Source organism: Sorex araneus, chromosome 1 (genome assembly GCF_027595985.1).
Source record: "Sorex araneus isolate mSorAra2 chromosome 1, mSorAra2.pri, whole genome shotgun sequence".
Taxonomy (NCBI): Eukaryota; Metazoa; Chordata; class Mammalia; order Eulipotyphla; family Soricidae; genus Sorex; species Sorex araneus.
Genome location: NC_073302.1, coordinates 57,530,018 through 57,544,307, shown reverse-complemented (window position 1 = coordinate 57,544,307; position 14,290 = coordinate 57,530,018). Strand labels below are relative to the sequence as shown.

General features: G+C 40.2%; 1 protein-coding gene across 2 annotated transcripts in view; it reads right to left on the bottom strand.

Annotated features, from left to right (window-relative positions):
* Positions 1 to 14,290, bottom strand: part of TTC39B (tetratricopeptide repeat domain 39B) — a 113,490-nt gene that overhangs the window by 38,573 nt on the left and 60,627 nt on the right. For both annotated transcript variants that reach the window (XM_055122687.1, XM_055122692.1), the window contains 3 exons: positions 4,754 to 4,876; positions 2,455 to 2,586; positions 1,444 to 1,520 (listed from right to left, as the gene is read on the bottom strand). In XM_055122687.1, coding sequence (XP_054978662.1) covers positions 1,444 to 1,520; positions 2,455 to 2,586; positions 4,754 to 4,876 — 332 coding nt within the window. The remainder of the gene's footprint in view (positions 1 to 1,443; positions 1,521 to 2,454; positions 2,587 to 4,753; positions 4,877 to 14,290) is intronic.

Genomic DNA, 14,290 nt, shown 5'->3' with positions numbered 1-14,290 from the left:
ATGTAAGTATTTTTTAAGGCTTCAGTATTTGTAATAGTGAAGAAATCAAAACAACATAAGTTTTTTCAATAAAGAATAAGCAAATAATTTATGGTACGCTACCCTGTGGTATATTTATATCATTATCAAACACAATGAAGGACAATTTATACTTACTGACTTGGGGAGAATTATACTGCAGAACAATATGCACCATAATTCTATGCATGCAAAAAAATTAATATGGGATTAAATACAAAAATTCTATATGTAACATATATATACACATGCATACATATGTATATGTATACATGTGTGTGTGTGTGTGTGTGTGTGTGTGTGTAAGTGTAAGGTTTGGGCTCCAAACAACATATCTGGTTGTACGGTCATACCTGGCACTGCACAGGGCTTGCACCTGGCTCTGTGCTCAGGGATCACTCCTGGCAGTGCTCAGGGGACCATATGTGGTATCAGAGATCATATCCATGTTGGCCATGTATATGGCAACAGCCTAATCCACTGTACTATCTCTCTGGCCCTCTCTCTCCTGCCCTCTCTCTCTGTCTCTCTGTCTGTCTCTCTGTCTCTCTGTCTCTCTGTCTCTCTCTCTCTCTCTCTCTCTCTCTCTCTCTCTTTCTCTCTGTGCTTTTATCTGTACAGAAAAGTCTACAAGATCTAAAAAGTCTACAGATCTAAAAACAACAGATCTGGTTGTACAGTCATACCTGGCACTGCACAGGGCTTGCTCCTGGCTCTGTGCTCAGGGATCACTCCTGGCAGTGCTCAGGGGACCATATGTGGTATCAGAGATCATATCCATGTTGGCCATGTATATGGCAACAGCCTAATCCACTGTACTATCTCTCTGGCCCTCTCTCTCCTGCCCTCTCTCTCTGTCTCTCTCTGTCTGTCTCTCTGTCTCTCTGTCCCTCTCTGTCTCTCTCTGTCTCTCTCTCTCTCTCTCTGTCTCTCTCTCTCTCTCTCTCTCTCTTTCTCTCTGTGCTTTTATCTGTACAGAAAAGTCTACAAGATCTAAAAAGTCTACAGATCTAAAAACAACAGATCTGGTTGTACAGTCATACCTGGCACTGCTCAGGGCTTGCATCTGGCTCTGTGCCCAGGGATCACTCCTGGCAGTGCTCAGGGTACCATATGCGGTTTCAGAGATCATATACATGTTGGTCATGTATATGGCAACAGCCTAATCCACTGTACTATCTCTCTGGCCCTCTATCTCTCTGGCCCCCTCTCTCTCTGGCTCTCTCTCTCTGTGCTTTTATATGTACAGAAAAGTCTACAAGGCTTAAACTTCAAGCCAATAATTACAATGACAGTATGACCGTATGATGGGGGAGAGAAAAAAGGCATTCTATTTATTTTATATCACACTCAAATTTTAATTTTATGAGCATGATTATTTTACTTTTTCAAAGAGGGGGAAATCATCTTGTACATGACTCTTACCTTCAGTGAGCTGTTCAAATGAACCTCTGGAAAGAAAACTTGAGAAAGTTTCAACAACTGAACATTTTTTCCTGTATCTGAACAAGTGGAAGGGGAAGTGGGAAACAGAAAGAAGAGTAACAATAAATTAGGTTGAGCTCATTTTCATGGGACACCCATTTCCATCACAATATAAAGTTACAAAGGTGTAATCAAACTGAAGTCTGAAGGGCGTGACTCTTTCCAACACTGCAGACCCTCTGCGACTCAACTCCCAGCACTAGAGTAGCACCCAGCAAGCACTCGGACAATGCTCACTAGTCACATGTGTGGGCAGACCTACACACAACAGTAGACATTAACCCTGCTAAGCACCTTCCCTAATCTCTGGCTAAAAATCAGTATTTCTGTGATTTATTTATTTCTGTGATAAATCAGATATTCTCTGACATCACAGAATGGATTAATTCTTAATGGGACAGATTAAGGATGGATTCGGAGTGCAGTATTTGGAAACTCATTTGTGGGGCTTCCAGCTAAATTATATGAAGACACAATTTCACAAATGTTAAAATTCTCCAATACTAGATAACTGCTTTTCATATCATTTTCACCGACCGTGTTCACTTTAGCCAAATAGAACACTCCCTTATGAATTTGCTGTACGCTCACATAAAAGGTTGCTTCTCTCTTGGTCTGGCTTAGGAGATAAGACCTGATATTTTTAACTCCAGGGAAACCTTTAAAAATGTTTGTTAACCCCACTGAAATATCCTTTACTCTTTCCTTGTAGCTCAAGCTACCTGGAGAGAAGTGAAAAGTTTAGAGGCTAAAGAGTCCGCTGAACAAATATGCAACTTTAAGAGATAAATTTTAACTCTATTACATAACAGTAAATGGAGCCATGAAACTTGGATGGCCAAGACTGTTTTCAAAACTGTGACCAACTTCAAACACAGCACTTTCAGTAGGACAAACCCTAATCGGTCTGTCTGTGATCAAATCTTAAGTATGCAAGGACATGGCTCATACTTTTGGCAGGTTTGTAAGGCGTCCCTCATGGCAGAGATGCCATTCTGGATGTCCTGTTGCTCGAAGGTCATAATGGCCTGTAACACCACAATGGTACTATAGCCCAAAGCATGGTACATACTTTCCTTAGCCCTGCAAAAACACAGGGAATTAAATTAGTAGAGTCCAATTCATCTGAAAAGCATTCAAATCTTATTTGCCACAAGTTATAATAAATCCCAATAAGTACATGCTATAACTTTCACAATCATAATCTTTACTTCTACACCACCGTCATCATATGCAATGAAAGACACGGCTTTCAAACCTCAGTATCAAGGACTTTACAGTGTAAATCCACACAGGCAGCACCAAATACTTCTGGTTTAAGCAGAGTTGGAAAATGAACTTTTCTCTGTTTTAGCACAAGGGGGCAGCCTGTGGATTGATTTCTGAAGAAACGTTTGAAAGCAAATCCATTTTTTCCCAGCTGAACAAAGAACAGTGTGCTATCTTTAACTCCATAATAAATGCTAAAATTAAAGCCACTAGAAGTGTATTTTTTGGCAGAGAGGTTCTATTTTTTTTTAAAGATGAAAGCTCATTTAAAATTATCCCCTCCCTTGCTGCTACCCAGGAACCAAAAGGAAACAAGATTTTTTTGCAATAAATTTAGGCGTCCAACAAAGGATGCCTAACAGAAGCACATTTTAGATTTTCTGAGTAATCTAGTCCCATTATCTGAGATTCCTGATTAAAGTTTGAAAATTCAAATAATCAAGTAATGTAAGAATCACTCTGATTTTTAAAGACAATTAGACTTAAAGTCTGACAGATACCCCCAAGTTCTCAGGCTATAAAAAACACCTTTTTTCTCAAAACAATAAAACCTCATCAATTATGCAAATTCTATAAAAAGACTAAAAATACCAATGTGCCATTTTCTTTTCCATTCAAATGCAATACTGAGCAGCCTGCTCCTATACAAAACAAGTTTAGCCAAAAATGATTTCCCCATGATAACTTGCCTATCCTTTGGCAATTTGCACTCTATCCCAAACAATAAGGGCACCGGCTCAAAGGAACTGCAAACAACATGAGCAGCCTAGTGTTAACCAGCAATTTTGGTTTACTTATTTTTTTATTTAGGTAACATGATTTACAGAAATGATTTTACCTTATTTTATTTTAGGAGTGGAGATTAGAGTTACATCTAGTAATCAGTATTGGGGTCACATCCAGTATTCAGGGGCTCTTGCCTCTGTGCTCAGCAATTACTTGGTGCTCAGGAGTTAGTACGGTGACATAGTAAGGGGCAATATGGTGCCAAAGATCAAACCAGGGTCAACTGTATAAGGCAAGCCACTTAACCCCTATAATTCCTATCTGGCCCACAATAGTGGGGGGGTTTGGGAGGCATAGATCACACCTCATTTAGGGGCTATTCCTGGCTCCAAGGTGCTGAGGATTAAAATAGGTTGGCAGGATTCAAGGCAAGACAAGTGCCTTAACTCCTCTCGTACCCACTCCTTCCCCAACACTATTTTTGAATCTACACTTCACTGGGGATATGGCTTAGAACAAAGGCTTTGCATGAACTTGCTAATGGGCTTGTTAATGAGCACCAAAAATAAAGAAATAAATAAATAAAGCTCACATTAAAGCTAAAAATTCCTCCCAGAAGAAAAGAGTCAAATAAGGGAAGAACTTTAACAATAAAATAAATTCATGAAAGACAGCCAATGTAAGTCTTGACCATAGGGCTAGAGCAATGGATACAGAGGATAGGGTGTTTCCTTTGCACGTGGCCAACATGGGTTCAATCTCTGGCATCCTAGGGATCCTAGTCCATTCAAGGCTCCCCAGGAGTGATTCCTGAGTGCAGTGTCAGAGAACTGCAGGTGCAACCCCCCAAACGAAACAAAAGTGTTGGTCAAATATAATACTAAATGAGTTCATTTTTATTCCAGTTTAGGATTAGTTAGGAGGTCAGTGACAGAGGTGGAGCAGGGAGTTTTTTAGAAATAAAAACAAAGGAGTCAGGTAGGAATGCTTAGAGGGAAGGAAAAAGAGACGGGGAGACAGGAAGACAGAAGTCAGGGAGATCAGAATGAAAAAAAAAAAAAGCTGGAGCAATAGTACAGGGGTTAATGTGCTTGGTGTGCACACAATTAGCCTCATTCAATCCCCATCACCACTTATGATCCCCCGACATTGCCAGGAGAAGGCACAGCACTGGGCCAAGAACCACACAGCCAGGTGTGGCTCAGAAACGAAAGGCAAAAAACAATAAAAATGAAAGAAAAACAAATTTAATTACCATGGCCGAAGTAATTCCAAGGCATCTGTAAATCTGTTATTTAGAAATAAGTTCAATGCCACTGCACATTCTTCTAGGCCGCTCTTGAGATCCAACTTGCTTGATGATGATGATGATGATGACCTAAAGACAGAGGAAAAGCAAAAACAAATTTCAAATTTCTGTGCTCTTTACCACTAGCAATTGTTCCAGGGAAAGTGACATTGTGTGTAGGAGTGTGAGTGTGTATGTGCATGTGCGTGTGTGTGTGTATGTGTGTGTGTGCACGCGCACGCACTTTAGAGAAAGAGAAGGCTCAATTCTAACTCCGACATTTAGTTGCTGTTGTCTTCGAACATTGAGCTTTATTTTATTATCTGTACATTTGTTAACGGGCACACTGACTTTACAGGGCTATTGTGTGGACAAAATTAATTAATAAACAATGGTCCAAGCATTGCTATATGACTGTAATTATTAATTATATTAATTGAAATTAGTATTCTATAGTATTATATAGTTTCCTCCCATCAACCCTAAAACCACGAGTGTAGGAATATTTATTGAGGAGAGGATTGGGGGTATATAGAATCAAACTTGTCTTAATTTGGTTAGGTAGAGGGATTAAGGTACTTGAGTATAAAACTATTATCTAGACCCTAGCTTCTTAAAGTAGATCGTGACTCCACATGGCGGTTGTTTATCTGAATGCAGCAGTCACAAAAAGTGTTTTAAAATCAATACTGTGATTTATATTCTGCAAATGTCTGATTTACCATACCTCCTTATTACAACCAGGGTCACATAAAACTTTCTCAGGCAAAAAAATGGAAAAAGCTTAAGAAGCTTCCTGGAGACCAGCAATTCCCAAACTAACCTGGCCTACCACTCTCTTTTCAGATAAAATTACCTAGCATCCCTCTGGTAATTCATCTTCTTTAAGCAAATAAACAGAAATCGAGCCCTATCTTGCACCTGAGGATAGCACTACCCTGCCCCTAAATAGATCGGGTGTACCCCAGAGGGAGTATCACCCACTATGGGAAAGACTGGTAGACTCCAGAAGAGATCCCTTGGGGTTACTTATTTTTGGTTCTATGGGAACTGCTCTATGAAGTGTAGTAAATGATGTAGTAACTGCTATATGAAGTGTAGTAAATGATACAGTAACTGCTATATGAAGTGTAGTAAATGATACAGTAACTGCTATATGAAGTGTAGTAACTGATGGCAAGGTGAATGTTAATGTTTTAGATGTATAAATTCTGTCCTGATAAATAGGCTCAGATGACTTTTCTCCAACATTATAAAAAAAACTAATTACGGTGCATTTTCACATTCACTTCAACAATCCTTCACATCATACAAATTTGTGCTGTTTTTGATTTTTTCCACTGACTTTACTATAGCATCTGCCAAGTTTCCTCATTAATTAATGACTTCAATAAACTCTGTAACTCGTATTTATTTTTACATATGTGGGAGTAATTGGTCAATGTTTTTGAAAAATCATCTGCTTATTATGGTTGATATAAATATATTCGTGGGGCCAGAGAGATAATACAGTGGGTAGGGCACTTGCCTTGCATGCAGCCAACCCAGGTTCAATCCCCAATATTCCACATGTTCCCTCAAGTACCACCAGGATTAAGTCCTGAGTGGAGAGCTAGGAGTAGCCCTGAGCATTTCTGAGTGCGGCCCCAAAAGCAAAGAAAAAAATATTCTTTAGAAATAGAGCCATCTCTAAAAGAAAGATCTTATGTAACACTTTTAATAAGAAAATATTTTAGTAAATAAGTGAACAGTTACAGTGATTATTTTGACGTATTTAATGTTGAACTTCAGAATCATCAAACTGCCCAAATTCATTCATTCATTCTTCAAGCATGTAAACAAAATTGCACCTTAGTTATCTGTCATCCATATAGTGTGTGAAGTCACCTAGACTCACCCTGGCCTTCCCAGGACTGATTCCTTCTTGCTATTCAGATCTCAACTAAAAAGATCAAATCAAGGGGTTCAGATTGATAAAAGCAGCAGGCACTTGCCTTGCATATGGCAGACTGGGAGGTCAGTCCCCAGCACCAATTTTGGTCGCTTGAGCACACTCAGTAGTTATCTCTGAACACAGAGCCAGCAGGAAGCTTTCTGGTGGAACTGACCCTCTGATTACAGCATATAAACTCTCAAGCCCACCTGCACCCCTGACCCCCAGGGATGATAAAGGGTATACAGACTGACTCAGTGGTCCACAGTCAGTAACAAAATCAATCATAGCTACCTAAAAGAATCACCACAAAAATCCCAAAATGAGGAACTGGAGAGATATTACAGCAGTATGGTGTTTGCCTTGCACGCTGTAGACTCAGGTTCAATCCCTGGCACTGTGTAGGGTCCCCTGAGTGTCACCAGGAGTGGTCCCTGAGCACAGAGCGAGGAGAAAGTCCTAAACTCTGCCGGGTGTGGCCCCAAAACAAACAAAATCTTGTACAAGAAGGAAAGTGAAGATTCTCCGGGACCAGAGGGATAGCTAAATGGGCTGCAGCATATGCACACGCTCTTATTTTTTCGTTACTTCTGGGGTTGAACTAATGGTGCTTAGGTGTTAATCCTGGCCCTGTGCTACGTAGTCACCACTAGTGGTGCCTGAGGAGACCATTTGGGTTAAGGTGGGCAGGATGAAAGAAAAGTGTCTTAACCCCCTGTGCTATCTCCCCAGTCCAATATGTTTCCATGCTAGAGGCCTGAGTTCTACCCCTGACACCACATGATCCCCTGTATACTACCAGGACAAACAACTTGCAAGCATGGAACCAGGAGTAAATCCTGAACATGCTGGTTGTGGACCCCAAGTGAGCCCTCCCCTCTAAATTCTATTTCTTCCAGTTTCTTATTTTGATAATATATTCATTTAAAGGTAGAATGAGTTTTTGAGTCATATTTTTAAAAGAAAAAAATACAACCCTATGTATACTAGTAATTGGGTATTATATTACATATATTTTATACCATTGTTTAATAATTGCTTAATAAGCTGGATTGCAAGCAAACTTTATTTCATATAGTAGGTGAGTAATCTAAACTCTGGAGTCAGATCCTTCTATTCATTTTCTTCTCCCTCATCCAACTACATAGAACCATAGTAAATCTTTCTTTTCTCTTACACTCAATTTCTTTATCCATAAAATGAAGCTAATAAAAGTAACCACTTTATTGATTGTGCTGTTGATACACATAATGTACTTAATGTGGAATCTGCTGCATAAATATGTTCAAGAAATATCTGCTATTATGATCATTACTCTGTAACTGAATAGCCTTCAGTAGTTCACAGCTGTCTGGTACATAACTAATTAAAGGCATTTATTTTAATAGCCCATTTATTTATCTAATCAACTGTATAATACAAAACAAGCTAACAATGATCACAGCACAGAAAGAATTAAGTATCAATATGGGAGGCATGGGGCTGGAGTGATAGCACAGTGGGTAGGGCATTTGTCTTACACACAGCCAACCCAGGTTCAATTCCCAGCATCCCATATGGTCCCCTGAGCACCACCAGGAGTATTTCCTGAGTGCAGAGCCAGGAGTAACTCCTGTGCATTGCCAGGTGTGACCCAAAAAGCAAAAAACAAAAAATATGTATGGGAGGCAGAGGATGAAAAAAATAAGTTCAGAACATCTGAAGCATTATGTATTAAGCTGTTTTCTTATCAAAACTCACACAGAAGTGGAACATGTAGCTGTTTTGAACTAAGGCTATAAGATGCATACCATGACATGGGGATACATGTGGTGGGAAGAGAGCAAAGGCTACTGTGGTCAAGGGAGCAGGAGACAGCAGTCTGCGCAAGGACAGAGAAAATTTCTACTTTATTCTGGGTCTCTGATCCCCTATGCCACAAAAGCAGCAGATACAGATTTCCCTTATGGTCTAAGTCCACTGAAACTGAGGCCCTGGAAAACCAGATAGCAAGGCCCTGAGGCCATTTTCATTTATGTGCCTGCTTCTGGCTTTGAGAACTCACAGGTTACACTGACTGATGTTAGGCACAGAGATAATTGGTGACTTTTCTCTTTCCAAGTTATTGAACTCTGTTTATGTAACCTCTATGATTTTTTTTAAGTTGATTTAAAAATATGCTAAAACACTGATGATTTAGGGCGAGAGATTTATACCACGGTTAAGGCACTTGCCTTGCATTTGACCAATCCCTGTTTGATTCCCAGTACCACATAGGGTCCCCAAAGCATCATCAGGAGTGACTCCTGGGCACAGAGCTAGGAGTAAGCCCTGAGCATTCCTGGATGTGACAAAATATCAAACAAAGTATTTAATGTTCTTAAGAAAAGTCTTGGCGCATATGCTGCCTGAGCCCATGCGCTGCTTGTGCCCACATGGCCGAGCACATGTGTCGCCTGCATCTCCTCTCCTGAGATGTGTACTTTCATGCTTTCATACTTTTGTGTCTAAAGCTCGGTAATGTGTAGGGGCTTCCTTCACCCTTGGAGAAGCCCGTGTTCTCCCTTGAGCGTGTTATTCTTACTATTTCTCTCTCCCACTTATCCTTTCCTCCTTCCCTCAGAAACCTCTAAATAAAATCTATTTACTTAAAAAGAAAGAAGAAAGAAAGAAAGAAAGAAAGAAAGAAAGAAAGAAAGAAAGAAAGAAAGAAAGAAAGAAAGAAAGAAAGAAAGAAAGAAAGAAAGAAAGAAAGAAAGAAAGAAAAGTCTTGCACGGCAGAGCCTGGCAAGCTACCCATGGCATGCTCGTTATGCCAAAAACAGTGACAATGACAGTCCTCATCCCCCTGACCCTGAAAGAGCCCCCAATACACCATCAGGCTACACTAGCATGAGACAGGGACAAATGGAGATGTTACTGGCACCCACTCAAGCAAATCGATGAGCAATGGGATGACAGCGATACAGTTAAGAAGTCTTATCCCCACCATTTCCCAGTTAATAACTTTAAACAAGACTCTAAGTTACTTTATCTGTAAGATGGGGATAAGTAAACCTGCTCTAACTATTTACAATATAGCTATAAAATTCAGGTAAACTAATAAAAGCACAAGCTTAGATACACATTGTGCATGTGTGTGTGTGTGTGTGTGTGTGTGTGTGTGTGTGAATATGTGTGAACATCCTGTGGTACTCAGGGATTACTCCTGGCAGTGCTTAGGGGACTGTGCAGTGCAAAAAATCAAACCTGAGCCTTCTGAATACAAAACACAGCTCTAGCTCCCTGAGCCATTTCTTGGCCCTCCAACACAATCTCTCATAATAGCCAAACTAAAAGAACTAACAAAGCTGGGAAAACAGATCAAGTGGCAGGGAACCCGCTTAGCATGTGCTGAATCCCTGAGTTCCTGGCACTGCATGGAAGTGCATACCCAACACCAGCCGGTATGGCCCCAAACTTAGTGGTGCCTAAGCACCCCTGGGTGGGTCCATATAAACAAAAATAGAAAAGGCAGAAAGCTTGATCCCTACAGAAATGAACCTCTTAAACAGTATCACACTAACTTTAGATTTATGCCAAAAATAGCAAATTTCTCTAAAAGCAAAATATAAACACTTAGGATTTGGAAACCAAATATTAAGATAAGAGTTTACTCCACAGAGAACTTTATTAAGCAATTGTGGAGTGTCCAGAGTACTTTTGCAAGCAAAGTCAAGATCTTATCTGCACTTTTGATCCATATCTCTGGTCCTTCAGCACTCCAGGCCAATAATTCTCTGATCTATTGATTCAGCCCTATGGAATCTGGAGGCTCAGAAGCACCTCTGGCTAGACAACCAGATTACAGAGACACCTGGTCAAGAGGGTGGGGGTGGGAGGGGGTTCGTGTGGATGTTAAATAAGAAGAATTTAGTAATTCTGTAAAAACTAAAAAGATATGAAGACATAATAACTATTCAATAGGTATTAACATTGCCTAATGAAGAACAGCAAGGATTCTGTAAAGCCAAGATGCTACTGTTAATAATGCATTAGATGAAATAAAGTAGGGTGATAGATGGTGCAAACAGTTGGACCACATGCTTTGCATGTGAGGGCCCTAGGTTTGATTCCTACATGAGCATGAGCACTGGGCTGGGAGTAGCCCCCAAGAACTGGCAGATATGACTCCAAATCCCAAAAAGTAATAATTACATAGAATTATTTTTTGAAAAAAGTAAAAGTGGCTGGTCTCTCCTTACATGAATTATATACTTATCCTTCAGGTCCAAATAGAAAAATAAAAGTTCTAATCTAAAGATGCTTCTATGGTACCAACATATTCCCTGCAATGTCTATTTTAATAGAGGTGTTAAGAGGACAAATGCAGTGGTATGTGAGTCCAAAAGAGAGAGAGAGTGTGTGTATTTATTTTAAAACATTTAGTCTACAAAGTCAGAACACGATATATTAAATTCCTTTAAATTACTTCTGCTTACTGCTTTTTCTTCTTATCCTGGTTTATTAATAAGTATGATTATAAGCTCCTGTTTGTAAATGTGATGATTTAGTATTGCTCAATAGTGTCTAAAAGATGTATTTTCAAATGACTTTTATTGGGCAAAGATCCCACCTCTGGTTTATGTAGCTAGTAAAAATGCTAGACACCATGAACAATAAAGCCAAGATCTGTAAGCTAATAAGGGTAATACCAAATGAGTTCAAAAAGAAGCAAAGAGAACTGGAGTGGGGCAGCGCCAGCCCAACCTCCAAGTGGTCCCGGCCACCGGAAGTCACGCCCTCGACCCACCCTCGGCGCCATCTTGCCACATTCAACAGAGAAGAGGCCAGGCATTCTGGTGAGCAATGCGGCCGGAGAAATGCTCCGGACCCGAAACCGGGCCAGCAACACCGGGGAGCTGGACGGAGGAGGTGCAGCCAGCACACCTTCTCCAGATGGAGCCCTGGTGACACTGAGCAGCAACTAACACGGCTCCGGCTTGCGGGACTGGGACACATCCGAGCCGCGCAGCCGCTAAACTTTGTAACTTTCCGCATGGTGATAAAATAAAAATTAAAATAATAATAATAATAATAATAAAATAAATAAATAAATAAATGTTTTTAAAAAAAGCAAAGAGAAACACTAAAATTTAAGTTCAGGGAGAAAGAGAGATAACACACAAAAACGCTGCCTCTGCTTTCATGAGCTCCTCCCAGTTTTCTCCCCCTTAAGTGAGGACAGATCTTCCCAAAAGGGGACAGTCTAAGAGTCTCAACTGCATGGGAAATACACTTGTCAACCTCCTAAGACAAAAAAAAAAAAAAAAGGAGGTCAAAGAAAGCTAGCTTAAGTGCTCTTAAATAACTGGATTGGAGAGAGAGCACAAGGATTAAGGCCAACGTGGTTCAATCCCCAGCACCACTAATGGTCCTCTGAGCACTGCCAGGAGTGATCTCTGATCACAGGAGTAAGAAAACCCTAAACACCATCAGGGGTGTCTCCCTCAAACAAACAACAGTATATGTAAATTCTGTATATGTATATGTAAGTGTAAACAGTATATGTAAGTGTACATATACAACAGTATATGTAAGTGTAAATTCTGTAAATAATGTCTGGGCTACTACCCAGCAATATCTTTTCTCTAATTTAGTTAGATACATAATGATACAAAATTTACCACCTTAATCATTTAAGTGTACATATTGGTGGCATTAAGTATATTTACACTGTTGTGTAACCAATTTTCAGACTCTCTTATCTTGAAAAATTAAAACCCTAAACTCATCAAACTCTTTCTATCCCACATTCTTTACTAACCATAAAGGGTCCACTCTCCCCTTACAAGACTGAATAAAAATTTGATCCTAATGACTTAGGCATTTGAAAACTTCATTCCCCTAAAAAAATTTCTGGAATTCAACCTCCCCAAGTAACTCTATAACTCCTGTATTAAGCAATTCAATTCAAGCCATTAGTAGTCTGCACCCATATTGCGTTGGCAATTTAGTTTTTCCCCTACCCTCTGAGCTGATAATTTAGGGTTGGGAAGTGAAGTATCGCAAAGTCTATACTACAACCACAAAAAAAAGAATTGGTGGAGGTAGGCCACACCTGACAGTGCTCTGGACTGACTCCTGGCTCTGCACACAGGGATCACTCCTGTAATAGCTCAGGGGTCCATAAGGGATGCCAGCAATTGAACCCAGATTGGCTACCTGCAAGGTAAGTGCTCTACTTGCTTTACTATTACTGCTCCAGCCCCAATTAAAAAAATATATTTTAATTTTAAAACCTCTATAAAGGATTTACATTTTTTAATCCCAAAGCCCTGAACGCATATTCTACTTCCACTTCCTGCTCCTGTGGATTTCTCAAGTAGATCAAAAAGAAAAATCTTAAGAGATTTTTGTTGTTCATTTGTTTTGGGGCCACATCTGGCAGTTCTCAGGGCTTACTCCTGACTCTATGCTCAAGCATCACTGCTGGCAACGGTCAGAGGGCCTTATGGCATGCGGGGACTCGAATCCAGGTCAGTCATCTGCAATGTAAGTGCCCTGCCTGCTGTACCATTGCTCTGGTCCCCAGAAAAATCTCAAAGAGTTTAAAATAGGTAAGCTTGTCACATTCCATTCCCCAGGGAAAAATAGGCTTGAAGTCTGAACAACACAGTGCCTAACTTATTTAATTTCTGCAGAGCCAGGAATTAAAACCCACACTTTACTGCTGAGCCACATCCCCAGACGGTGTTCTGTCAACTTCATTTAATAAAGACTTATCTAACATGAAGTAGTTCTGGACCAAAGTGCAAAGTCTTTCCTCATTTTTCCCAAAGTCGTCACCACAAAACTTCTTGAATAACTTCAACAGTGTGACAACAGATTGAAAGTGATGAACAGAAAACTCACAAATTCCTGAAACTTTGTCATCAGTGCCCTGTGAAGACACCAGCAATAATTCTAGGAATTTCAAAGCAAGGCATTGTCCACATATTTACCGGCACATCAAGATTCTTTTATGGGAAGACTCTTTGGAGTTGAAAGACATATCGAAAGGAACTACCGATGTCAAAACACTTGGTAAGATTGGACTTTGCCAAGGAAAGTTATCACACCCACAAAGCAAATGGCTTCAGTAAAGGCACACTGGCCCGGAAGGAGTAAACAGAGAAACGAGCTGCAATTTAACCACTACCGTGGGTTTGTCACCCAATAGCAAGGTTTGCTTATCTGTTGAACAGTGCTCAACACAGTGTCCTCCTAGTCTACCTCATAACGCTGTGTTGAAGAGCATGTGAACTGGGTATCTGTGTTGTGAGGAAATACATTAGAGAAGATGCTCCCAGCTTCTGTGCGACCTAATTTCCCGCACGCTTACTACCCATGCCTGAAACTCTGCTCCACTTAGTAGATGCCATTTTTGGCTGTGCCACAATATATTGAAAAGGACTTGTTTTTCCACAAATATTAGAAAACTTAACTGTGGATTAAAAGGCAAAGTATGAATCTTTGTTTTTTTTAAAAAAAAAATAGTTTTTAATCTTCCAAGTGATGCTCACGAGGCCAGTGTGCCTCTCTGGTGATTCTCAAGTCAGCCAGGCAAATGG